Genomic DNA, 27,814 nt, shown 5'->3' on the forward strand with positions numbered 1-27,814 from the left:
TATACTAGTAACGTCTTCAGAGCTTGTCTTACTGACTAATATTGATATATATACCTCTTGATATATTTACCTTGTTATACCTTGTATATATTACTAGTAACATCCTTCAGAGCTTGTCTTACTGACTAATATTGTATATATTTACCTTGTATATATACTAGGTAACAACCTACAAGAGCATGTCTTACTGACTAATATTTGTATATATTGTACCTATGTATATATAACTAGTAACGTCCTTCTAGAAGCTTGTCTTACTGACTAATATGTATATATTTAATTACCTTGTATATGTACTCGGTAACATCCTTTCAGACTTGTGCTTACTGACTAATAATTGTATATATTTACCTTGTCTGTAATAGCTTAACGTCCTTCAGAGCTTGTCTTACTGACTAATATTGTATATATTTACCTTGTATATATACTGGTAATGTCCTTCATATCTTGTCTTACTGACTAATATTGTATATATTTACCTTGTATATATACTGGTAACGTCCTTCAGAGCTTGTCTTACTGACTAATATTGTATATATTTACCCTTTGTATATATACTGGTAACGTCCTTCAGATGCTGGTCTTTACTGACTAAATTTGTATTATATTTACCCCCCCCCCCCCCCCCCCCCCCCCCCCCCCCCCCCCCCCCCACCTTGTATATATACTGGTAACGTCCTTCAGAGCTTGTCTTACTGACTAATATTGTATATATTTACCTTGTATATATACTGGTTTAATGTCCTTCTTTCTTGTCTTACCGATCTAATAGATTGTATATATTTACCTTGTATATATACTGGTAACGTCCCTTCAGTGCTTGTCTTTAGCTGACTAATATTGTATATATTTTACCTTGTATATATACTGGTAACGTCCTTCAAGAGCTTGTCTTACAGACTAATATTGTATATATTTACCTTAGTATATATATACTGGTAATGTCTCTTCTAGATCTTGTCTTCTTTATTGACTGAACTGATATTGTATATATTTACTTGTATATCCTTGTATATATATTGTAACGTCCTTCAGAGACTTGTCTTACTGACTAATATTGTATATATTTACCGTGTATATATACTGAAGTAACGTCTTCTAGAGCTGGTCTTAATGACTAATATTGTATATATTTACATTGTATATATACTAGTAACGTCCTTCAGTGCTTGTCTTACTGACTAATATTGTAGAATATTTACCTTTGTATATATACTGGTAATGTCCTTCAGAGCTTGGTTCTTACTGACTAATATTGTATATATCTTACCCTTGTATATATATAAGATAGTAAGCGTCCTTCAGAGCTTGTCTTACTGACTAATATTGTATATATTTACCTTGTATATATACTGGTAATGTCTTCAGGGCTTGTCTTACTGACTAATATATGTATATATTTACTTGTATATATACTGTACCGGTCCTTAGAGTTGTCATTTAACTGGACTACATATTGTTTATATCTTACCTTGCTATATATACTCAGTATCAGTCCTTCAGAGCTTGTCTTAACTGACTAATATTGTATATATTTACCTTGTATATATACTAGTAACGTCCTTTCAGAGCTATGTCTTACTGACTAATATTGTATATATCTTACCTTGTATATATACTAGTAACCACCTACAGAAGCTTGTCTTTACTGACTATTATTGTATATATTTACCTTGTATATATACATAGTAACTCGTGCCTTCAGAGCTCTGTCTTACTGACTAATTATTGTATATATTTACCTTGTATATATACTGGTAATGTCCTTCATATCTTGTCTTACTGACTAATATTGTATATATTTACCTTGTATATATACTGGTAATGTCCTTCAGAGCTTGTCCTTACTGACTAATATTGTATATATTTACCTTGTATATATATTAGTAAACGTCCTTCAGAGCTGGTCTTACTGACTAATATTGTATTATTTACCTTCGTATATATACTGGTATGTCCTTCAGTGGCATTTCTTACTGACTAATCATTGTATATATTTTATACCTTGTATATACTAGTAACGTACCTTCAGATGCTTGTCTTACTGACTAATATGCTGCTATATATTTACCTTGTATTATATACTGGGTAATGTCCTTCAGATCTTGTCTTACTGACTAATATTGTATATTATTTACCTTGTATATATACTGGTAACGTCCTTCAGAGCTTGTCTTACTGAATAATATTGTGTATATATTTACCTTGTATATATACTAGTATACGGTAACGTCCTTCAGAGCTGGTCTTACTGATAATATTGTATATATTTACCTTGTATATATACTAGTAAACGTCCCTTTCAGAGCTTGTCTTACTGACCCTAATATTGTATATATTTACCTTGTATTATATACTGCTAAGTAATGTCCCTTCATATCTTGTCTTACTGATAATATTGTATATATTTACCTTGTATATGTATGGTAACGTCCTCCTTCAGAGCTTGTCTTACTGACTAATATTGTATATATTTACCTTGTATATATATACTAGTAACGTCCTTCAGAGCTTGTCTTACTGACTAATATTGTATATTATTTACCTTGTTATATACTGGTAACGTCCTTCAGAGCTTGTCTTACTGACTAATATTGTATATATTTACCTTGTATATATACTGGTACCGTCCTTCAGAGCTTGTCTTACTGACTAATATTGTATATATTTACCTTGTATATATATGGTATAGTCCTTTCAGAGCTGGTCTTACTGACTAATATTGTATATATTTACTAGTTTCATATACTTGTCCTTCAGAGCTGGTCTTACTGACTAATATTGTATATATTTACCTTGTATATATACTGGTAACATCCTTCAGAGCTGGTCTTACTGACTAATATTGTATATATTTACCTTGTATATATACTAGTAACGTCCTTCAGAGCTGGTCTTACTGACTAATATTGTATATATTTACCTTGTAATATATACTGGTAACATCCTTCAGAGCTTGTCTTTACTGACTAATATTGTATATATTTACCTTGTATATATACTGGTAACGTCCTTCAAGAGCTGGTCTTACTGACTAATATTGTATATATTTTACCTTGTATATATACTGGTAACGTCCTTCAGAGCTGGTCTTACTGACTAATATTGTATATATTTACCTTGTATATATACTGGTAACGTCCTTCAGAGCTGGTCTTACTGACTAATATTGTATATATTTACCTTGTATATATACTGGTAATGTCCTTCAGAGCTGGTCTTACTGACTAATATTGAATATATTTACCTTGTATATATACTAGAAACGTTCCTTCAGAGCTGGTCTTACTGACTAATATTGTATATATTTACATTGTATATATACTAGTAACGTCCTTCAGAGCTTGTCTGACTGACTAATATTGATATATATTTACCTTGTATATATAACTGGTAATGTCCTTCAGAGCTGGTCTTACTGACTAATATTGTATATATTTACCTTGTATATATACTGGTAACGTCCTTCAGAGCTGGTCTTACTGACTAATATTGTATATATTTACCTTGTATATATACTGGTAACGTCCTTCAGAGCTTGTCTTACTGACTAATATTGTATATATTTACCTTGTATATATACTGGTAACGTCCTTCAGAGCTGGTCTTACTGACTAATATTGTAATATATTTACCTTGTTATAACTGGTATATATCTTGTACTTACTGACTAATATTGTATATATTTACCTTGTATATATACTGGATACGTCCTTCAGAGCTTGGTCTTACTGACTAATATTGTATATATTTACCTTGTATATATACTGTAACGTCCTTCATATCTTGTCTTACTGACTAATATTGTATATATTTACCTTGTATATATACTGGTAACGTCCTTCAGAGCTGGTCTTACTGACTAATATTGTATTATATTTATCTTGTATATATACTAGTAACGTCCTTCAGAGTTGGTCTTACTGACTAATATTGTATATATTTACCTTGTATATATACTAGTAACGTCCTTCAGAGCTTGTCTTACTGACTAATATTGTATATATTTACCTTGTATATATACTGGTAATGTCCTTCAGAGCTTGTCTTACTGACTAATATTGTATATATTGACCTTGTACATATACTGGTAACATCCTTCAGAGCTGGTCTTACTGACTAATATTGTATATATTTACCTTGTATATATACTGGTAACGTCCTTCAGAGCTGGTCTTACTGACTAATATTGTATATATTTACCTTGTATATATACTGGTAACGTCCTTCAGAGCTTGTCTTACTGACTAATATTGTATATATTTACCTTGTATATATACTGGTAACATCCTTCAGAGCTGGTCTTACTGACTAATATTGTATATATTTACCTTGTATATATACTGGTAACGTCCTTCAGAGCTGGTCTTACTGACTAATATTGTATATATTTACCTTGTATATATATACTGGTAACGTCCTTCAGAGCTGGTCTTACTGACTAATATTGTAAATATTTACCTTGTATATATACTGGTAATGTCCTTCATATCTTGTCTTACTGACTAATTATTGTATATATTTACCTTGTATATATACTGGTAATGTCCTTCATATCTTGTCTTACTGACTAATATTGTATATATTTACCTTGTATATATACTGGTAACGTCCTTCAGAGCTTGTCTTACTGACTAATATTGTATATATTTACCTTGTATATATACTGGTAACGTCCTTCAGAGCTTGTCTTACTGACTAATATTGTTTATATTTACCCTGTATATATACTGGTAACATCCTTCAGAGCTGGTCTTACTGACTAATATTGTATATATTTACCTTGTATATATACTGGTAACGTCCTTCAGAGCTGGTCTTACTGACTAATATTGTATATATTTACCTTGTATTATACTGGTAATGTCCTTCATATCTTGTCTTACTGACTAATATTGTATATAATTTACCTTGTATATATACTGGTAACGTCCTTCAGAGCTTGTCTTACTGACTAATATTGTATATATTTACCTTGTATATATACTGGTAACGTCCTTCAGAGCTTGTCTTACTGACTAATATTGTATATATTTACCTTGTATATATACTGGTAACGTCCTTCAGAGCTGGTCTTACTGACTAATATTGTATATATTTACCTTGTATATATACTAGTAACGTCCTTCAGAGCTGGTCTTACTGACTAATATTGTATATATTTACCTTGTATATATACTGGTAATGTCCTTCAGAGCTTGTCTTACTGACTAATATTGTATATATTTACCTTGTATATATACTAGTAACGTCCTTCAGAGCTTGTCTTACTGACTAATATTGTATATATTTACCTTGTATATATACTAGTAACGTCCTTCAGAGCTTGTCTTACTGACTAATATTGTATATATTTACCTTGTATATATAATGGTAATGTCCTTCATATCTTGTCTTACTGACTAATATTGTAAATATTTACCTTGTATATATACTAGTAACGTCCTTCAGAGCTTGTCTTACTGACTAATATTGTATATATTTACCTTGTATATATACTGGTAACACCCTTCATATCTTGTCTTACTGACTAATATTGTATATATTTACCTTGTATATATACTAGTAACGTCCTTCAGAGCTTGTCTTACTGACTAATATTGTATATATTTACCTTGTATATATACTGGTAACACCCTTCATATCTTGTCTTACTGACTAATATTGTATATATTTACCTTGTATATATACTGGTAACATCCTTCAGAGCTTGTCTTACTGACTAATATTGTATATATTTACCTTGTATATATACTGGTAATGTCCTTCAGAGCTTGTCTTACTGACTAATATTGTATATATTTACCTTGTATATATACTGGTAACGTCCTTCAGAGCTGGTCTTACTGACTAATATTGTATATATTTACCTTGTATATATACTGGTAATGTCCTTCATATCTTGTCTTACTGACTAATATTGTAAATATTTACCTTGTATATATACTAGTAACGTCCTTCAGAGCTGGTCTTACTGACTAATATTGTATATATTTACCTTGTATATATACTAGTAACGTCCTTCAGAGCTGGTCTTACTGACTAATATTGTAAATATTTACCTTGTATATATACTAGTAACGTCCTTCAGAGCTGGTCTTACTGACTAATACTGTATATATTTACCTTGTATATATACTGGTAACGTCCTTCAGAGCTTGTCTTACTGACTAATATTGTATATATTTACCTTGTATATATACTGGTAATGTCCTTCATATCTTGTCTTACTGACTAATATTGTATATATTTACCTTGTATATATACTGGTAACGTCCTTCAGAGCTGGTCTTACTGACTAATATTGTATATATTTACCTTGTATATATACTAGTAACGTCCTTCAGAGCTGGTCTTACTGACTAATATTGTAAATATTTACCTTGTATATATACTGGTAATGTCCTTCATATCTTGTCTTACTGACTAGTTTGTACACAGGTATTGGCCAATGATGTTTAACACAGGTGGTGTGAAGGAAGAAGCCTGGAGACATTCCATCATGTACTGTAACAGTAAAACCACTATTTATTCTTTGAAGATTGAGTCTTGAAATATAACTAAATTAAAAATGACTTACTTTAATAGTACCTGGTATATGGATTTAGTCATCAAAGTTATATTTTTGTAAGCCTTAATTGGCAAGTAAAAATTAAATGTGAGCCTCATGCAACCAAAAAGAGTTTCACACAACACAATTTAAGATTATTTTCATCATTCAGACTCAGGTAAATTGCACTCATGGCTAAAAATATCATTTGTTCATACACAGGTTTGATTGAAAGTGTAAGGTAAACATTGTGAAAGTGACACTTTCTTGTATCCTCCTTGAATCTGTGATGTTGTAGTTTTATAAAGATTAAATCACTGTGTATATTACAACATCACAATGTATTATGTAATTCCCCTTTCATAGATATTGTTTCTGATTAAAGGCTATCAACAAAAGAGAATATACCTTCAGCAGCTTGAGATTTCTTTCTTGGTTTCTTCATCCAAGACTGCAACATTTCAGTATAGGTATCATTTTCAGATTTCTGATGACAGGCAAAGAATGTTTCTGCTGCGGCAAATTTGGCTTCTTTTTCATCAGAGCATGGACCCGACCAATATTCCTTACCATCAATTAAAGCCTGCAAAAATGTTGCAAAAAACAATTATTTCCTTTTTTATTTCACTAGTCTTTAAAAGTAAAAAATCAAAATGGTAAAATGTTTTTATCTTATTTTAAATTGAATAAAATTTTTTTGACACACTGATGTTTCTGTTATTGAAATCCTGTTGAACTGTCATGTTTGGTGCAGTACATGTTCTAAGCGTGGTTGTGAAATTAAGAAACAGTTACACAGTTTCAAGGTAACACCTGCAGGCACTGCTTGTTTGTAAAGGTTACTTTCTAGGTCTCATAGAGTACTTACCTTACACACACACTGGTCTGAGGGTACTGGGTCTCATAGAGTACTTACCTTACACACACACTGGTCTGAGGGTACTGGGTCTCATAGAGTACTTACCTTACACACACACTGGTCTGAGGGTACTGGGTGTTATAGAGTACTTACCTTACACACACACTGGTCTGAGGGTACTGGGTCTCATAGAGTACTTACCTACCACACACACTGGTTTGAGGGTACTGGGTCTCATAGAGTACTTACCTTACACACACACTGGTCTGAGGGTACTGGGTCTCATAGAGTACTTACCTTACACACACACTGGTCTGAGGGTACTGGGTCTCATAGAGTACTTACCCTACACACACACTGGCCTGAGGGTACTGGGTGTTATAGAGTACTTACCTTACACACACACTGGCCTGAGGGTACTGGGTCTCATAGAGTACTTACCTTACACACACACTGGCCTGAGGGTACTGGGTGTTATAGAGTACTTATCTGATACACACACTGGTTTGAGGGTACTGGGTCTCATAGAGTACTTACCTTACACACACACTGGCCTGAGGGTACTGGGTGTTATAAAGTACTTACCTTACACACACACTGGTCTGAGGGTACTGGGTGTTATAGAGTACTTACCTTACACACACACTGGTCTGAGGGTACTGGGTGTTATAGAATGCTTACCTTACACACACACTGGCCTGAGGTTACTGGGTCTCATAGAGTACTTACCTTACACACACACTGGTCTGAGGTTACTGGGTCTCATAGAGTACTTACCTTACACACACACTGGTCTGAGGGTACTGGGTGTTATAGAGTACTTACCCTACACACACACTGGCCTGAGGGTACTGGGTGTTATACAGTACTTACCTTACACACACACTGGCCTGAGGGTACTGGGTGTTATAGAGTACTTACCTTACACACACACTGGTCTGAGGGTACTGGGTGTTATAGAGTACTTACCTTACACACACACTGGTCTGAGGGTACTGGGTGTTATAGAATGCTTACCTTACACACACACTGGCCTGAGGGTACTGGGTGTTATAGAGTACTTACCTTACCAACACACTGGCCTGAGGGTACTGGGAGTACTTACCTTAAACACAAACAGGCCTGAGGGTACTGGGTCTCATAGAGTACTTACCTTACACACACACTGGCCTGAGGGTACTGGGTGTTATAGAGTACTTACCTTACACACACACTGGCCTGAGGGTACTGGGTCTCATAGAGTACTTACCTTACACACACACTGGTCTGAGGGTACTGGGTGTTATACAGTACTTACCTTACACACACACTGGCCTGAGGGTACTAGGTCTTATAGAGTACTTATCTGATACACACACTGGTCTGAGGGTACTGGGTGTTATAGAGTACTTACCTTACACACACACTGGTCTGAGGATACTGGGTGTTATATAGAGTACTTACCTTACACACACACTGGCCTGAGGGTACTGGGTCTCATAGAGTACTTACCTTACACACACACTGGCCTGAGGGTACTGAGTGTTATAGAGTACTTACCTTACACACACACTGGTCTGAGGGTACTGGGTCTCATAGAGTACTTACCTTACACACACACTGGCCTGAGGGTACTGGGTCTCATAGAGTACTTACCTTACACACACACTGGCCTGAGGGTACTGGGTGTTATAGAGTACTTACCTTACACACACACTTGCCTGAGGGTACTGGGAGTACTTACCTTACAAACAAACTGGCCTGAGGGTACTAGGTCTCATAGAGAACTTACCTTACACACACACACTGGCCTGAGGGTACTGGGTCTCATAGAGTACTTACCTTACACACAAAGTGGCCTGAGGGTACTGGGTCTCATAGAGTACTTACTTACACACACACTGGCCTGAGGGTACTGGGTGTTATAGAGTACTTACCTTACACACACACTGGCCTGAGGGTACTGGGAAGTACTTACCTTACAAACAAACTGGCCTGAGGGTACTAGGTCTCATAGAGAACTTACCTTACACACACACTGGCCTGAGGGTACTGGGTCTCATAGAGTACTTACCTTACACACAAAGTGGCCTGAGGGTACTGGGTCTCATAGAGTACTTACCTTACACACACACTGGCCTGTGGGTACTGGGTGTTATAGAGTACTTACCTTACACACACACTGGCCTGAGGGTACTAGGTCTCATAGAGAACTTACCTTACACACACACTGGCCTGAGGGTACTGGGTCTCATAGAGTACTTACCTTACACACAAAGTGGCCTGAGGGTACTGGGTCTCATAGAGTACTTACCTTACACACACACTGGCCTGTGGGTACTGGGTGTTATAAAGTACTTACCTTACACACACACTGGCCTGAGGGTACTGTGTGTTATAGAGTACTTACCTTACACACACACTGGCCTGAGGATACTGGGTGTTATAGAGTACTTACCTTACACACACACTGGCCTGAGGGTACTGGGTGTTATAGAGTACTTACCTTACACACACACTGGCCTGAGGATACTTGGTGTTATAGAGTACTTACCTTACACACACACTGGTCTGAGGGTACTGGGTCTCATAGAGTACTTACCTTACACACACACTGGCCTGAGGATACTGGGTGTTATACAGTACTTACCTTACACACACACTGGCCTTAGGGTACTGGGTCTCATAGAGTACTTACCTTACACACACACTGGCCTGAGGGTACTGGGTGTTATACAGTACTTACCCTACACACACACTGGCCTGAGGGTACTGGGTCTCATAGAGTACTTACCTTACACACACACTGGCCTGAGGATACTGGGTGTTATAGATTACTTACCTTACACACACACTGGCCTGAGGATACTGGGTGTTATAGATTACTTACCTTACACACACACTGGCCTGAGGGTACTGGGTCTCATAGAGTACTTACCTTACACACACACTGGCCTGAGGGTACTGGGTGTTATACAGTACTTACCTTACACACACACTGGCCTGAGGGTACTGTGTGTTATAGAGTACTTACCTTACACACACACTGGCCTGAGGATACTGGGTGTTATAGATTACTTACCTTACACACACACTGGCCTGAGGGTACTGGGTGTTATAGAGTACTTACCTTACACACACACTGGTCTGAGGGTACTAGGTGTTATAGAGTGCTTACCTTATACACACACTGGCATGAGGGTACTGTGTGTTATAGAGTACTTACCTTACACACACACTGGCCTGAGGGTACTGGGTGTTATACAGTACTTACCTTACACACACACTGGCCTGAGGGTAGAGTATCAAACTGGTAACGTGGAACCCATCCAAACTTCTGAGCAGCAATATTTAATGCAGACACAACATCTAGACCTGTGGTCACAAAAATATCATTAAATATCCCTTTTATCCTTTTCCTTTTTCGTTATGTTGATGTTATAGTTGTAAAGATCATATATTATCAATCGCTATCGAATATTAAAGATGAATATTGTAACACTTGTAAAAGATAGTGTAGGTCAGTTCCTCCTGGACAAAGACTTCTTAATTAGAAATTTTCCTTATATTAGAATTAAATTTCCCAGGGAGCTTGAGCCCTCTTCTCCTTAAAAGGAAATTTTCCAGTGAGCTTGAGCCCATCTTCTCCTTAAAAAGAAATTTTCCAGGGAGCTTGAGCCAATCATCTCCTTTTAAGGAATTATTCCAGGGAGCTTGAGCCCATCTTCTCCTTTAAAGGAATTTTTCCAGGGAGCTTGAGCCAATCATCTCCTTTAATGGAATTTTTTCCAGGGAGCTTGAGCCAATCATCTCCTTTAAAGGAATTTTTCCAGTGAGGTTGAGCCAATTATCTCCTTTTAAGGAATTATTCCAGGCAGCTTGAGCCCATCTTCTTCTTTAAAGGAATTTTTCCAGGGAGCTTGAGCCAATCATCTCCTTTAAAGGAATTTTTACAGCGAGCTTGAGCCAATCATCTCCTTTAAAGGAATTTTTCCAGAGAGCTTGAGCCAATCATCTCTTTTAAAGGAATTTTTTCCAGGGAGCTTGAGCCAATCATCTCCTTTAAAGGAATTTTTCCAGCGAGCTTGAGCCAATCATCTCCTTTAAAGGAATTTTTCCAGGAAGCTTGAGCCAATCATCTCATTTAAAGGAATTTTTCCAGTGAGCTTGAGCCCATCATCTCCTTTGAAGGAATTTTTTCCAGGGAGCTTGAGCCAATCATCTCCTTTAAAGGAATTTTTCCAGGAAGCTTGAGCCAATCATCTCCTTTAAAGGAATTTTTTCCAGGGAGCTTGAGCCAATCATCTCCTTTAAAGGAATTTTTCCAGCGAGCTTGAGCCAATCATCTCCTTTAAAGGAATTTTTCCAGGAAGCTTGAGCCAATCATCTCATTTAAAGGAATTTTTCCAGTGAGCTTGAGCCCATCATCTCCTTTGAAGGAATTTTTTCCAGGGAGCTTGAGCCAATCATCTCCTTTAAAGGAATTTTTCCAGGAAGCTTGAGCCAATCATCTCCTTTAAAGGAATTTTTCCAGGGAGCTTGAGCCAATCATCTCCTTTAAAGGAATTTTTTCCAGGGAGCATGAGCCAATCATCTCCTTTAAAGGAATTTTTCCAGGGAGCTTGAGCCAATCATCTCCTTTAAAGGAATTTTTCCAGTGAGCTTGAGCCAATCATCTCCTTTAAAGGAATTTTTCCAGGGAGCTTGAGCCAATCATCTCATTTAAAGGAATTTTTCCAGGGAGCTTGAGCCAATCATCTCATTTAAAGGAATTTTTCCAGGGAGCTTGAGCCAATCATCTCCTTAAAAGGAATTTTTCCAGGGAGCATGAGCCAATCATCTCCTTAAAAGGAATTTTTCCAGGGAGCTTGAGCCTATCATCTCCTTTGAAGGAATTTTTCCAGGGAGCTTGAACCCATCATCTCCTTTGAAGGAATTTTTCCAGTGAGCTTGAGCCCATCATCTCCTTAAAAAGAAATTTTCCAGGGAGCTTGAGCCAATCATCTCCTTTAAAGGAATTATTCCAGGAAGCTTGAGCCCATCTTCTCCTTTAAAGGAATTTTTCCAGGGAGCTTGAGCCAATCATATCCTTTAAAGGAATTTTTACAGCGAGCTTGAGCCAATCATCTCCTTTAACGGAATTTTTCCAGCGAGCTTGAGCCAATCATCTCCTTTAAAGGAATTTTTCCAGGGAGCTTGAGCCAATCATCTCATTTAAAGGAATTTTTCCAGGGAGCTTGAACCAATCATCTCCTTAAAATTAATTTTTCCAGTGAGCTTGAGCCCATCATCTCCTTTGAAGGAAATTTTCCAGTGAGCTTGAGCCCATCATCTTCTCTGAAGGAATATTTCCAGTGAGCTTGAGCCAATCATCTCCTTAAAAGGAATTTTTCCAGGGAGCTTGAACCAATCATCTCCTAAAAAGGAATTTTTCCAGTGAGCTTGAGCCCATCATCTCCTTAAAAGGAAATTTTCCAGGGAGCTTTCTCATTTCCTAAAAAGGAGAATACCCAATGTTCTTGTACAGAGGTTTTTATATTGTACAGCAATGATTATGAATATCTCCTGCCAATTTAAGGCAGAGAAGACTATTTGTTCAATCTAACTACGTACAGCCAAACAATGGTTACTTTACCTGAATACTTTTCCACCTTTGTGTTGCTAAAAAACTGACCCATGATATCTATGTATGTGTCAGTTTCAGATCTCTGATGATGTGTGAAAAATGCTTGGGCTGCTGAACTTTTGGCCTCTTTATGTGTAGAACACACTTCAGAGTGATACTCTCTACCGTTCACAAGCACCTATCAAAAAGAAATTATGTAATATATTTGTTATGGAATATTTCTAAAATGTTTGATTTAAAAGTAAAATGATAGTCTGCTATAAATTTTGATATTCCAATTTGAGGAAAATTAATGGTGCAAAATTAATATGACCTTTCACATTTATTGTAAATATTGACTGAAATTGTGCTCTAAATGTGGACTCCAACATTGTACAAGAAGGTAAAATTGACAAATGAACTCAGAGGAATCAAAAGATTTACCATTTTGTCTGCAATACACCTGATTGCTTCTTGTGCAGATAAGGTCAAACTTGTATCCCTCATTGTGTATCTCGACATTATAATCAATGAAGTGGGAGGTCATTGAAACTAATTGACAATGTGATAAATGAAGCTATGTTTAGATATGGTTTATCAAATGAGAAGGGAGATATTTGAGTAAACAGTAGCCTTGTAGACTGGTTGTCATGGATACCTTACAGATGAATGTTTCCTGTGTCAGCGAATCAAAGCGATAAACCGGTGGATCCCAACCGAGACTTCGACAATTTTTATGAAGAAACTTGACTGGATTAAGGACTTTCTCTACATTAACAGAAAAAAATATATGCTATTTTGGGTTCATCTTCCAAAATTTGAACAAAATGTCAAAGAGCACATCAATTCTAAAATAGATAAATATGTAAAACAAATATCATTCATATGTATTTTGAAAAAAAAACCAGTAAAACAAATCTGTGTTCCTGAGCACTTTGGCAGCTGTTCTGTTGATCGGGTGGATTGTGTTTATTGGTGGCATTGACAACATAACAACACAATAACGTAGGAAAGACAACATCATTATCAACAATACATTATGACGTCATAAGATATGACACATCTTAGAAGTTATTTTACATAATCACATATCTATAGACAAGCTTACTAATTATTTAATAGAACTATTCAAACCTGGATTGAACACAACTTTTAATTTTGAATCTTTTGCTTCTCTGTTAACAACATTTACAATGTATATATACATATACAGCATTATATATACTAGGTAGTGTAGGTAAACCTTACATATCTCTAATACAATGTATATATACATATACAGCATTGTATATACTAGGTAGTGTAGGTAAACCTTACATATCTCTAATACAATGTATATATACATATACAGCATTATATATACTAGGTAGTGTAGGTAAACCTTACATATCTCTAATACAATGTATATATACATATACAGCATTATATATACTAGGTAGTGTAGGTAAACCTTACATATCTCTAATACAATGTATATATACATATACAGCATTATATATACTAGGTAGTGTAGGTAAACCTTACATATCTCTAATACAATGTATATATACATATACAGCATTATATATACTAGGTAGTGTAGGTAAACCTTACATATCTCTAATACAATACAAACACAAACATTATACATTACATTTCAAACCCATGTACTCAATCAATGTCATCACAATAAATTTAAAATTGTAGGAAGTTTATTATAGCAAATAAATCTCAAAACAGCCAAGTAGGGTACAAGAAATATGTTACCTTTCATTCTATCTTGTGAGGACGTGTGTGGTTTCATTTTGTTTTCTATGTGATTCTCTCTCTCTGAGTCATCACTGATATCTGTCCTAGGAGCCTAGTAACATACAGTCATGTACAATCATTCTAAGTGATATCTTTACCTGATCACTCATCCACTAGCTCTATTTTAGTTTTATATATAAATATTATTAAATTAACGCAGTTAACTTATCCTACAGGCTGTACATAATACATAATTTGGAATAATTGACCACTAACAAGGTAAACACTGGTAAGTAATCCACTTTCATTTATAACTGAAACCGCTAAGTTGTTTACAGTTGTAACATGTACAGCTTCTATTGTTATTATTTTGGTAGCTTTTCTGTGGGTTTAAGGAATATGTAAAAGATACTTGCCTTGTCCTCTACAGATAGACAGTCAATTGGCTGTGTCAGCGATGGGGGTGGTGTTGGTGTGTCTGTATCTAGACAGTCAGAGTTGGTAAGACACTTCTCCCATTTCTCTCTCACTAGTGTGTCTGTATCTATAGAGTCAGAGTTGGTAAGACACTTTTCCCATTCCTCTCTTACTAGTGTGTCTGAATCTATACAAACAGGGTTTGTAAGACACTTCTCCCATTCCTCTCTCACTAGTGTGTCTGTATCTATAAAGTCAGGGTTTGTAAGACACTTCTCCCATTCCTCTCTCACTAGTGTGTCTGTATCTATACAGTCAGGGTTTGTAAGACACTTCTCCCATTCCTCTCTCGCAAGTGTGTCTGTATCTAGACAGTCAGAGTTTGTAAGACACTTCTCCCATTTCTCTCTCACTAGTGTGTCTGTATCTATACAGTCAGGGTTTGTAAGACACTTCTCCCATTCCTCTCTCACTAGTGTGTCTGTGTCTATACAGTCAGGGTTTGTAAGACACTTCTCCCATTCCTCTCTCACTAGTGTGTCTGTGTCTATACAGTCAGGGTTTGTAAGACACTTCTCCCATTCCTCTCTCACTAGTTTAAAAAGGTCCATGGTGGCTGTAGCGTCCTCCACTGAGTTATGGGCAGGTCGCCTCTGAATATTCCTTCCTACAGAATAACCAAACTCACTATGAAGATAATACCCAACAACCATGAAGTGTCATGTCTTTAAAACTTTATCTATTCTACAATCACGATCTTTACAATGAAAGAAATGAAAGAACTGATAATAGTATATGTATACATAATTATGTACATGTAGATATAACCATGGTAAGAACATCAAAACAGATTTATCAATGGGGAAAAGAGATTCAACAAGGTGATAGGAGGAAGCATATTTAGCAAGGAGCATAGGCATGTAGATTTACAAAGGAGACACATGTACTAGAAGTTAAATTAATAGGAAAAGTAAAGTAAAGGGGGTCTAGAAACTTATGACTTTTCTATAAACAGAAGACCAGGTAAATCAGGGATGAAATGCAGTCAAGTTCAAATAGGAGACACAAGCAAGTATATTGCAGGACATATGTCAAGAAGACACATGGAGACAGTTTATGATAGAGACATGTGCAAGTAGGACATGTCCAAAGGAGACATCTGCTAGCAGGATGTTAGTCAAAGAGACATATGCTAGCAGGATGTTAGTCAAAGAGACATATGCTAGTAGAATGTTAGTCAAAGAGACATATGCTAGTAGGGTGTTAGTCAAAGAGACATATGCTAGTAGGGTGTTAGTCAAAGAGACATATGCTAGTAGGGTGTTAGTCAAAGAGACATATGCTAGTAGAATGTTAGTCAAAGTGACATATGCTAGTAGGGTGTTAGTCAAAGTGACTGACATATGCTAGTGGGGTGTTAGTCAAAGAGACATATGCTAGTAGGGTGTTAACAAAAGAGATATATTCTAGTAGGATGTTAGCCAAAGACACATATGCTAGTAGGGTGTTAACTTAAGAGACATATTCTAGTAGGATGTTAGCCAAAGAGACATATGCTAGTAGGATGTTAGCCAAAGGGACATATGCTAGTAGGGTGTTAGTCAAAGGGACATATGCTAGTAGGGTGTTAGTCAAAGAGACATTTGCTAGTAGGATGTTAGTCAAAGAGACATATGCTAGTAGGGTGTTAGTCAAAGAGACATATGCTAGTAGTATGTTAGTCAAAGAGACATATGCTAGTAGGGTGTTAGTCAAAAAGACATTTGCTAGTAGTATGTTAGTCAAAGAGACATTTGCTAAGAGGATGTTAGCCAAAGAGACATATGCTAGTAGAATGTTAGTCAAAGAGACATATGCTAGTAGGGTGTTAGTCAAAAAGACATATGCTAGTAGGGTGTTAGCCAAAGAGACATATGCTAGTAGGGTGTTCGTCAAAGAGACATTTGCTAGGAGGATGTTAATCAAAGAGACATTTGCTAGTAGGATGTTAGTCGAAGAGACATATGCTAGTAGGGTGTTAACAGAAGAGACATATTCTAGTAGGATGTTAGCCAAAGAGACATATTCTAGTAGGATGTTAATCAAAGAGACATTTGCTAGTAGGATGTTAGTCATAGAGACACATGCTAGCAGGGTGTTAGTCAAAGAGACATATGCTAGTAGGATGTTAGTCAAAGAGACATATGCTAGTAGGATATTAGTCATAGAGACATATGCTAGTAGGGTGTTAGTCAAAGAGACATATGCTAGTAGGATGTTAGTCAAAGAGACATATGCTAGTAGGATGTTAGTCAAAAAGACATATGCTAGTAGGGTGTTAGTCAAAGGGACATATGCTAGTAGGGTGTTAGTCAAAGAGACATATGCTAGTAGGGTGTTAGTCAAAGAGACATATGCTAGTAGGATGTTAGTCAAAGAGACATATGCTAGTAGGGTGTTAGTCAAAGAGACATATGCTAGTAGGGTGTTAGTCAAAGAGACATATGCTAGTAGGGTGTTAGTCAAAAAGATATATGCTAGTAGGGTGTTAGTCAAAGAGACATATGCTAGTAGGGTGTTAGTCAAAGAGACATATGCTAGTAGGGTGTTAGTCAAAGAGACATATGCTAGTAGGGTGTTAGTCAAAAAGATATATGCAAGTAGGGTGTTAGTCAAAGGGACATTGCTAGTCAAAGGGACATCTGCTAGTAGGGTGTTAGTCATACAGACATATGCTAGTAGGGTGTTAGCCAAAGAGACATATGCTAGCAGGATGTTAACCAAAAAGACATATGCTAGTAGGGTGTTAACTAAAGAGACATATGCTAGTAGGGTGTTAGCCAAAGGGACATATGCTAGTAGGGTGTTAGTCATAGAGACATATGCTAGTAGGGTGTTAGGCAAAGAGACATATGCTAGTAGGGTGTTAGGCAAAGAGACATATGCTAGTAGGGTGTTAGTCATAGAGACATATGCTAGTAGGGTGTTAGGCAAAGAGACATATGCTAGTAGGGTGTTAGTCATAGAGACATATGCTAGTAGGGTGTTAACTAAAGAGACATATGCTAGTAGGATGTTAGCCAAAGAAATATATGCTAGTAGGGTGTTAGCCAAAGAAATATATGCTAGTAGGGTGTTAGCCAAAGAAATATATGCTAGTAGGGTGTTAGCCAAAGAAATATATGCTAGTAGGGTGTTAGTCATAGAGACGTATGCTAGTAGGGTGTTAACTAAAGAGACATATGCTAGTAGGATGTTAGCCAAAGAAATATATGCTAGTAGGATGTTAGCCAAAGAGACATATGCTAGTAGGGTGTTAGCCAAAGAAATATATGCTAGTAGGGTGTTAGCCAAAGAAATATATGCTAGTAGGGTGTTAGTTAATGAGAAATATGCTAGTAGGGTGTTTGTTAAAGAGACATATGCTAGTAGGGTGTTAGCCAAAGAAATATATGCTAGTAGGGTGTTAGCCAAAGAAATATATGCTAGTAGGGTGTTAGTTAATGAGAAATATGCTAGCAGGATGTTAGCCAAAGAGACATATGCTAGTAGGCTGTTAGTCATAGAGACATATGCTAGTAGGGTGTTAGTCAAAACGACATATGCTAGTAGGGTGTTAGTCAAAGAGACATATGCTAGTAGGGTGTTAGCCAAAAAGACATATGCTAGTAGGATGTTAGCCAAAAAGACATATGCTAGTAGGGTGTTAGCCAAAAAGATATATGCTAGTAGGGTGTTAGTCAAAGAGACATATGCTAGTAGGGTGTTAGCCAAAACGACATATGCTAGTAGGATGTTAGCCAAAGAGATATAGGCTAGTAGGGTGTTAGTTAATGAGAAATATGCTTGTAGGGTGTTAGTCAAAGAGACATATGCTAGTAGGGTGTTAGTCAAAACGACATATGCTAGTAGGATGTTAGCCAAAGAGATATAGGCTAGTAGGGTGTTAGTTAATGAGAAATATGCTTGTAGGGTGTTAGTCAAAGAGACATATGCTAGTAGGGTGTTAGTCAAAACGACATATGCTAGTAGGGTGTTGGTTAATGAGAGATATGCTAGTAGAATGTTAACTAAAAAGACATATGCTAGTAGGATGTTAGTCAAAGAGACATATGCTAGTAGGATGTTAGTCATAGAGACATATGCTAGCAGGATGTTAACTAAAGAGACATATGCTAGTAGGATGTTAGTCAAAGAGACATATGCTAGTAGGGTGTTAGCCAAAGGGACATATGCTAGTAGGGTGTTAGTCAAAGGGACATATGCTAGCAGGATGTTAGCCAAAAAGATATATGCAAGTAGGGTGTTAGTCAAAGAGACATATGCTAGTAGGGTGTTAGTCAAAGAGACATATGCTAGTAGGGTGTTAGCCAAAGAGACATATGCTAGTAGTATGTTAGTCAAAGAGACATTTGCTAGGAGGATGTTAATCAAAGAGACATTTGCTAGTAGGATGTTAGCCAAAGAGACATATGCTAGTAGGATGTTAGTCAAAGAGACATATGCTAGTAGGATGTTAGCCAAAGAGACATATGCTAGTAGGATGTTAGTCAAAGAGACATATGCTAGTAGGATGTTAGTCAAAGAGACATATGCTAGCAGGATGTTAGTCAAAGAGACATATGCTAGTAGGATGTTAGTCAAAGAGACATATGCTAGTAGGATGTTAGTCATAGAGACATATGCTAGCAGGATGTTAACTAAAGAGACAAATGCTAGTAGGATGTTAGTCATAGAGACATATGCTAGCAGGATGTTAACTAAAGAGACAAATGCTAGTAGGGTGTTAGCCAAAGAGACATATGCTAGTAGTATGTTAGTCAAAGAGACATTTGCTAGGAGGATGTTAATCAAAGAGACATTTGCTAGTAGGATGTTAGCCAAAGAGACATATGCTAGTAGGGTGTTAGTCAAAGAGACATATGCTAGTAGTATGTTAGTCAAAGAGACATTTGCTAGGAGGATGTTAATCAAAGAGACATTTGCTAGTAGGATGTTAGCCAAAGAGACATATGCTAGTAGGATGTTAGTCAAAGAGACATATGCTAGTAGGATGTTAGTCATAGAGACATATGCTAGCAGGATGTTAACTAAAGAGACAAATGCTAGTAGGATGTTAGTCAAAGAGACATATGCTAGTAGGGTGTTAGCCAAAGGGACATATGCTAGTAGGGTGTTAGTCAAAGGGACATATGCTAGTAGGGTGTTAGTCAAAAAGATATATGCAAGTAGGGTGTTAGTCAAAGAGACATATGCTAGTAGGGTGTTAGTCAAAGAGACATATGCTAGTAGGGTGTTAGTCAAAAAGATATATGCTAGTAGGGTGTTAGTCAAAGAGACATATGCTAGTAGGGTGTTAGCCAAAACGACATATGCTAGTAGGATGTTAGCCAAAGAGATATAGGCTAGTAGGGTGTTAGTTAATGAGAAATATGCTTGTAGGGTGTTGGTTAATGAGAGATATGCTAGTAGGGTGTTAGTCAAAACGACATATGCTAGTAGGATGTTAGCCAAAGAGATATATGCTAGTAGGGTGTTGGTTAATGAGAGATATGCTAGTAGAACGTTAACTAAAAAGACATATGCTAGTAGGATGTTAGTCAAAGAGACATATGCTAGTAGGATGTTAGTCATAGAGACATATGCTAGTAGGATGTTAACTAAAGAGACACATGCTAGCAGGATGTTAACTAAAGAGACATATGCTAGTAGGATGTTAGTCAAAGAGACATATGCTAGTAGGGTGTTAGTCAAAGAGACATATGCTAGTAGGGTGTTAGTCAAAGAGACATATGCTAGTAGGGTGTTAGTCAAAGAGACATATGCTAGTAGGGTGTTAGTCAAAGAGACATATGCTAGTAGGGTGTTAGTCAAAGAGACATATGCTAGTAGGGTGTTAGTCAAAGGGACATATGCTAGTAGGGTGTTAGTCAAAAAGATATATGCAAGTAGGGTGTTAGTCAAAGGGACATCTGCTAGTAGGGTGTTAGTCAAAGAGACATTTGCTAGGAGGGTGTTAGCCAAAGAGACATATGCTAGTAGGGTGTTAGTCAAAGGGACATATGCTAGTAGGGTGTTAGTCAAAAAGATATATGCAAGTAGGGTGTTAGTCAAAGGGACATCTGCTAGTAGAATGTTAGTCAAAAAGATATATGCAAATAGGGTGTTAGTCAAAAAGACATATGCTAGTAGGGTGTTAACTAAAGAGACATATGCTAGTAAGGTGTTAGTCAAAGGGACATATGCTAGTAGGGTGTTAGCCAAAGAGACATATGCTAGTAGGGTGTTAGTCATACAGACATATGCTAGTAAGGTGTTAGGCAAAGAGAGATATGCTAGTAGGGTGTTAGTCATAGAGACATATGCTAGTAGGGTGTTAGCCAAAGGGACATATGCTAGTAAGGTGTTAGGCAAAGAGACATATGCTAGTAGGGTGTTAGTCATAGAGACGTATGCTAGTAGGGTGTTAACTAAAGAGACATATGCTAGTAGGATGTTAGCCAAAGAAATATATGCTAGTAGGGTGTTAGCCAAAGAAATATATGCCAAAGCTAGTAGGGTGTTAGCCAAAGAAATATATGCTAGTAGGGTGTTAGCCAAAGAAATATATGCTAGTAGGGTGTTAGTCATAGAGACGTATGCTAGTAGGGTGTTAACTAAAGAGACATATGCTAGTAGGATGTTAGCCAAAGAAATATATGCTAGTAGGATGTTAGCCAAAGAGACATATGCTAGTAGGGTGTTAGCCAAAGAAATATATGCTAGTAGGGTGTTAGTTAATGAGAAATATGCTAGTAGGGTGTTTGTTAAAGAGACATATGCTAGTAGGGTGTTAGCCAAAGAAATATATGCTAGTAGGGTGTTAGCCAAAGAAATATATGCTAGTAGGGTGTTAGTTAATGAGAAATATGCTAGCAGGATGTTAGCCAAAGAGACATATGCTAGTAGAATGTTAGTCAAAGAGACATATGCTAGTAGGCTGTTAGTCATAGAGACATATGCTAGTAGGGTGTTAGTCAAAAACGACATATGCTAGTAGGGTGTTAGTCAAAGAGACATATGCTAGTAGGGTGTTAGCCAAAAAGACATATGCTAGTAGGATGTTAGCCAAAAAGACATATGCTAGTAGGGTGTTAGCCAAAAAGATATATGCTAGTAGGGTGTTAGTCAAAGAGACATATGCTAGTAGGGTGTTAGCCAAAACGACATATGCTAGTAGGATGTTAGCCAAAGAGATATAGGCTAGTAGGGTGTTAGTTAATGAGAAATATGCTTGTAGGGTGTTAGTCAAAGAGACATATGCTAGTAGGGTGTTAGTCAAAACGACATATGCTAGTAGGATGTTAGCCAAAGAGATATAGGCTAGTAGGGTGTTAGTTAATGAGAAATATGCTTGTAGGGTGTTAGTCAAAGAGACATATGCTAGTAGGGTGTTAGTCAAAACGACATATGCTAGTAGGGTGTTGGTTAATGAGAGATATGCTAGTAGAATGTTAACTAAAAAGACATATGCTAGTAGGATGTTAGTCAAAGAGACATATGCTAGTAGGATGTTAGTCATAGAGACATATGCTAGCAGGATGTTAACTAAAGAGTCATAGAGACATATGCTAGCAGGATGTTAACTAAAGAGACATATGCTAGTAGGATGTTAGTCAAAGAGACATATGCTAGTAGGGTGTTAGTCAAAGGGACATATGCTAGCAGGATGTTAGCCAAAAAGATATATGCAAGTAGGGTGTTAGTCAAAGAGACATATGCTAGTAGGGTGTTAGTCAAAGAGACATATGCTAGTAGGGTGTTAGCCAAAGAGACATATGCTAGTAGGATGTTAGCCAAAGAGACATATGCTAGTAGGGTGTTAGCCAAAGAGACATATGCTAGTAGTATGTTAATCAAAGAGACATATGCTAGCAGGATGTTAGTCATAGAGACATATGCTAGCAGGATGTTAACTAAAGAGACAAATGCTAGTAGGATGTTAGTCAAAGAGACATATGCTAGTAGGGTGTTAGCCAAAGGGACATATGCTAGTAGGGTGTTAGTCGAAGGGACATATGCTAGTAGGGTGTTAGTCAAAAAGATATATGCAAGTAGGGTGTTAGTCAAAGAGACATATGCTAGTAGAGTGTTAGTCAAAGAGACATATGCTAGTAGGGTGTTAGTCAAAAAGATATATGCTAGTAGGGTGTTAGTCAAAGAGACATATGCTAGTAGGGTGTTAGCCAAAACGACATATGCTAGTAGGATGTTAGCCAAAGAGATATAGGCTAGTAGGGTGTTAGTTAATGAGAAATATGCTTGTAGGGTGTTGGTTAATGAGAGATATGCTAGTAGGGTGTTAGTCAAAACGACATATGCTAGTAGGATGTTAGCCAAAGAGATATATGCTAGTAGGGTGTTGGTTAATGAGAGATATGCTAGTAGAATGTTAACTAAAAAGACATATGCTAGTAGGATGTTAGTCAAAGAGACATATGCTAGAAGGGTGTTAGTCAAAAAGACATATGCTAGTAGGATGTTAACTAAAGAGACATATGCTAGTAGGGTGTTAGCCAAAGAGACATATGCTAGTAGGATGTTGGCCAAAGAGACATATGCTAGTAGAATGTTAGTCAAAGAGACATATGCTAGTAGGGTGTTAGTCAAAACGACATATGCTAGTAGGATGTTAGCCAAAGAGATATATGCTAGTAGGGTGTTGGTTAATGAGAGATATGCTAGTAGAATGTTAACTAAAAAGACATATGCTAGTAGGATGTTAGCCAAAGAGATATATGCTAGTAGGGTGTTGGTTAATGAGAGATATGCTAGTAGAATGTTAACTAAAAAGACATATGCTAGTAGGATGTTAGTCAAAGAGACATATGCTAGTAGGGTGTTAGCCAAAGAGACATATGCTAGTAGGATGTTAGTCAAAGAGACATTTGCTAGCAGGATGTTAGTCAAAGAGACACATGCTAGCAGGGTGTTAGTCAAAGAGACATTTGCTAGCAGGATGTTAGTCAAAGAGACACATGCTAGCAGGGTGTTAGCCAAAGAGACATATGCTAGTAGGGTGTTAGTCATAGAGACATATGCTAGTAGGGTGTTAGTCAAAGAGACATATGCTAGTAGGGTGTTAGTCAAAGAGACATTTGCTAGCAGGATGTTAGTCAAAGAGACATTTGCTAGCAGGATGTTAGTCAAAGAGACATTTGCTAGCAGGATGTTAGTCAAAGAGACACATGCTAGCAGGATGTTAGTCAAAGAGACACATGCTAGCAGGATGTTAGTCAAAGAGACATATGCTAGTAGGGTGTTAGTCAAAACGACATATGCTAGTAGGGTGTTAGCCAAAGAAACATATGCTAGTAGGGTGTTAACTAAAAAGACATATGCTAGTAGGGTGTTAGCCAAAGAGACACATGCTAGTAGGGTGTTAGCCAAAGAGACATATGCTAGTAGGGTGTTAGTCAAAACGACATATGCTAGTAGGGTGTTAGCCAAAGAAACATATGCTAGTAGGGTGTTAACTAAAAAGACATATGCTAGTAGGGTGTTAGCCAAAGAGACACATGCTAGTAGGGTGTTAGCCAAAGAGACACATATGCTAGTAGGGTGTTAGCCAAAGAGACATATGCTAGTAGGGTGTTAGTCAAAGAGATATATGCTAGTAGGGTGTTAACTAAAGAGGCATATGCTGGCAGGATGTTAACTAAAGAGACATGTGCTAGTAGGGTGTTAGTCATAGAGATATATGCTAGTAGGATGTTAGCCAAAGAGACATGTGCTAGTAGGGTGTTAGTCATAGAGATATATGCTAGTAGGGTGTTAACTAAAGAGACATATGCTAGTAGGATGTTAGCCAAAGAGACATATGCTAGCAGGATGATAACTAAAGAGACATCTGCTGGCAGGATGTTAACTAAAGAGACATCTGCTAGCAGGTTTGCTAGCAGACCTAGGTTTACAAAAGAGGCTCATAATTTAGTAAGGACATATGTATACAGTCAAGGGATTTTACGAAGAGATTCATTAAGTAAAAATAATTTAATAATTAGATACAAAGCAAAGCTTATAAAGGAAAGACCAGGACAGAAACTTCTGAGAAATATGAATTGGTAAAGGCTTAGAGTGTGTAAAGAATTTAAAAAAACAACATACTAATTAGAGAAAGAAAGGCTTACCAAGTAAACACAAAGAAACAGACTTTAGGCTGCCATTCTGACATCCCAAATCTGCAGCGTTTTTTCCTCATACTCCCATTGAATTGAAACATCTCTGGTCATCTCGGCTGGGTGCTCTATTTGTAGAACACGTAAATCGTGTTTGACATCATACCCAACCAGATCTTACCCTGTAAACCAAATGTCTTTTTTCTCAGATTCATTAGGCTCAACAAGTCCATCATTAGATACAACCATGTATACATTTCTATACTTATATAACCATCAGATACAACCATGTATACATTCTATACTTATATTACAATCATTACACTCATGTATACATTCGATCTTAATATTACCATGATATACACTCATGTATACATTCTATACTTATATTCAGATTATACTTCATATATACCATTAGATACAACCATGTATAATACTTATATATACCATCAGATACAACCATGTATACATTCTATACTTATATTTACCATCAGATACAACCATGTATACATTCTATACTTATATAACCATCAGATACAACCATGTATACATTCTATACTTATATTACCATCAGATACAACCATGTATACATTCTATACTTATATTACCATCAGATACAACCATGTATACATTCTATACTTATACATTCTATACTAATATACATTCTATACTAATATTACCATCAGATACAACCATGTATACATTCTATACTTATATAACCATCAGATACAACCATGTATACATTCTATACTTATATTACCATCAGATACAACCATGTATACATTCTATACTTATATTACCATCAGATACAACCATGTATACATTCTATACTTATATTACCATCAGATACATAAAACCATGTATACATTCTATACTTATACATTCTATACATTCATACATACATTCTATACTTATATTACCATCAGATACAACCATGTATACATTCTATACTTATATTACCATCAGATACAACCATGTATACATTCTATACTTATATTACCATCAGATACAACCATGTATACATTCTATACTTATATTACCATCAGATACAACCATGTATACATTCTATACTTATATACCATTCATTATACTATATACCATACCATCAGATACAACCATGTATACATTCTATACTTATACATTTCTATACTAATATTACCATCAGATACAACCATTCATACATTCTATACTTATATCACCATCAGATACAACCATGTATACATTCCGTACTTATATCACCATCAGATACAACCATACATACATTCTATACTTATATTACCATCAGATACAACCATGTATATACATTCTATACTAATATTACCATCAGATACAACCATGTATACATTCTATACTTATATTACCATCAGATACAACCATGTATACATTCTATACTTATATAACCATCAGATACAATCTGATACAAACCAACTGTCCCATTATTACCATCAGATTATACAACCATGGATATACATTCTATACTGTATATCACCATCAGATACAACCATGTATACATTCCTATACTTATATCTAACCATCAGATACAACCATAGACATATACATTCTATACTTATATTACACCATCAGATACAACTCATGGTATATACATTCTATACTTATATATCACCATCAGATACAACCATGTATACATTCCATACTTATATCACCATCAGATACAACCATGTATGACATTCTATACTTATATATTACCATCGAGAAACAACATATATATTGTCCAATTTCTTATATCAACCATCACAGTTACAACCATATATACACATTCAGAAATGATACACTTAGTATACACCTATACTTATATAACCATCAGATACTTACAAACATGTTTATCAGTCTCATCACGTGTACATGTACCTATCTGATACATTCTATACATTCGCATTTATTATACCATCAGTTACTATACTACTTATACCACCAACCATGTATACATTCCTATACTTATATACCATCAGATACAACCATGTATACATTCTATACTTATATTACCATCAGATACAACCATGTATATACATTCTATACTTATATTACCATCAGATACAACCATGTATACATTCTATACTTATATTACCATCAGATACAACCATGTATACATTCTACACTTATATCACCATCAGATACAACCATGTATACATTCTATACTTATATCACCATCAGATACAACCATGTATACATTCTATACTTATATTACCATCAGATACAACCATGTATACATTCTATACTTATATCACCATCAGATACAACCATGTATACATTCTATACTTATATCACCATCAGATACAACCATGTATACATTCTATACTTATATTACCATCAGATACAACCATACATACATTCTATACTTATATCACCATCAGATACAACCATGTATACATTCCATACTTATATCACCATCAGATACAACCATGTATACATTCTATACTTATATCACCATCAGATACAACCATATATACATTCTATCTCATACAAATACATTCCATACTTATATCACCATCAGATACAACCATGTATACATTCTATACTTA

General features: G+C 36.2%; 6 protein-coding genes across 6 annotated transcripts; 5 read left to right on the plus strand and 1 right to left on the minus strand.

Moving 5' to 3' along the window:
* Nucleotides 1-6,111: 6,111 nt before the first annotated feature.
* On the minus strand, nucleotides 6,112-25,451 carry LOC138307764 (uncharacterized). The gene is made up of 8 exons (XM_069248638.1): nucleotides 25,287-25,451; nucleotides 15,138-15,805; nucleotides 14,740-14,833; nucleotides 13,652-13,761; nucleotides 13,024-13,192; nucleotides 10,663-10,763; nucleotides 6,959-7,133; nucleotides 6,112-6,507 (listed from the first exon to the last, which is right to left on the minus strand). The coding sequence occupies exons 2-8, from the start codon at nucleotides 15,747-15,749 to the stop codon at nucleotides 6,356-6,358; spliced, it is 1,413 nt and encodes a 470-aa protein (XP_069104739.1). The 5' UTR covers nucleotides 15,750-15,805; nucleotides 25,287-25,451; the 3' UTR covers nucleotides 6,112-6,355.
* Nucleotides 16,673-18,931, plus strand: LOC138314220 (adhesive plaque matrix protein-like). Its single transcript, XM_069254446.1, has 2 exons — nucleotides 16,673-17,424; nucleotides 18,190-18,931. The coding sequence occupies exons 1-2, from the start codon at nucleotides 16,673-16,675 to the stop codon at nucleotides 18,929-18,931; spliced, it is 1,494 nt and encodes a 497-aa protein (XP_069110547.1).
* Nucleotides 19,211-20,521, plus strand: LOC138314232 (adhesive plaque matrix protein-like). Its single transcript, XM_069254458.1, has one exon. It carries the CDS (start codon nucleotides 19,211-19,213, stop codon nucleotides 20,519-20,521), a length of 1,311 nt encoding a protein of 436 aa, XP_069110559.1.
* Nucleotides 21,251-22,153, plus strand: LOC138314237 (histone H1-like protein HC2). The gene has a single exon (XM_069254471.1). It carries the CDS (start codon nucleotides 21,251-21,253, stop codon nucleotides 22,151-22,153), a length of 903 nt encoding a protein of 300 aa, XP_069110572.1.
* On the plus strand, nucleotides 22,736-23,386 carry LOC138314246 (histone H1-like protein HC2). The gene has a single exon (XM_069254482.1). The coding sequence runs from the start codon at nucleotides 22,736-22,738 to the stop codon at nucleotides 23,384-23,386; it is 651 nt and encodes a 216-aa protein (XP_069110583.1).
* LOC138314253 (adhesive plaque matrix protein-like) lies at nucleotides 23,576-24,724 on the plus strand. The gene has a single exon (XM_069254496.1). It carries the CDS (start codon nucleotides 23,576-23,578, stop codon nucleotides 24,722-24,724), a length of 1,149 nt encoding a protein of 382 aa, XP_069110597.1.
* Nucleotides 25,452-27,814: the final 2,363 nt, after the last annotated feature.

This window comes from Argopecten irradians, chromosome 1 (genome assembly GCF_041381155.1).
Source record: "Argopecten irradians isolate NY chromosome 1, Ai_NY, whole genome shotgun sequence".
Lineage (NCBI taxonomy): Eukaryota > Metazoa > Mollusca > Bivalvia > Pectinida > Pectinidae > Argopecten > Argopecten irradians.

Coding starts and splice junctions, on each gene's coding strand:
- LOC138307764 (XM_069248638.1), bottom strand. CDS start 15,749: ATGGACCTTTTTAAACTAGTGAGAGAGGAATGGGAGAAGTGTCTTACA. Junction 10,764..13,023: donor AAAGGTGGAAAAGTATTCAG/GTAAAGTAACCA, acceptor TTGTGACCACAG/GTCTAGATGTTGTGTCTGCA. Junction 7,134..10,662: donor CAGGCCAGTGTGTGTGTAAG/GTAAGTACTGTA, acceptor ACATTTTTGCAG/GCTTTAATTGATGGTAAGGA.
- LOC138314220 (XM_069254446.1), top strand. CDS start 16,673: ATGTTAGCCAAAGAGACATATGCTAGTAGGATGTTAGCCAAAGGGACA. Junction 17,425..18,189: donor GAGACATATGCTAGTAGGAT/GTTAGTCAAAAA, acceptor ATATGCTAGTAG/GATGTTAGCCAAAGAAATAT.
- LOC138314232 (XM_069254458.1), top strand. CDS start 19,211: ATGTTAGTCAAAGAGACATATGCTAGTAGGATGTTAGTCATAGAGACA.
- LOC138314237 (XM_069254471.1), top strand. CDS start 21,251: ATGTTAGTCAAAAAGATATATGCAAATAGGGTGTTAGTCAAAAAGACA.
- LOC138314246 (XM_069254482.1), top strand. CDS start 22,736: ATGTTAACTAAAGAGACATATGCTAGTAGGATGTTAGTCAAAGAGACA.
- LOC138314253 (XM_069254496.1), top strand. CDS start 23,576: ATGTTAGTCAAAGAGACATATGCTAGAAGGGTGTTAGTCAAAAAGACA.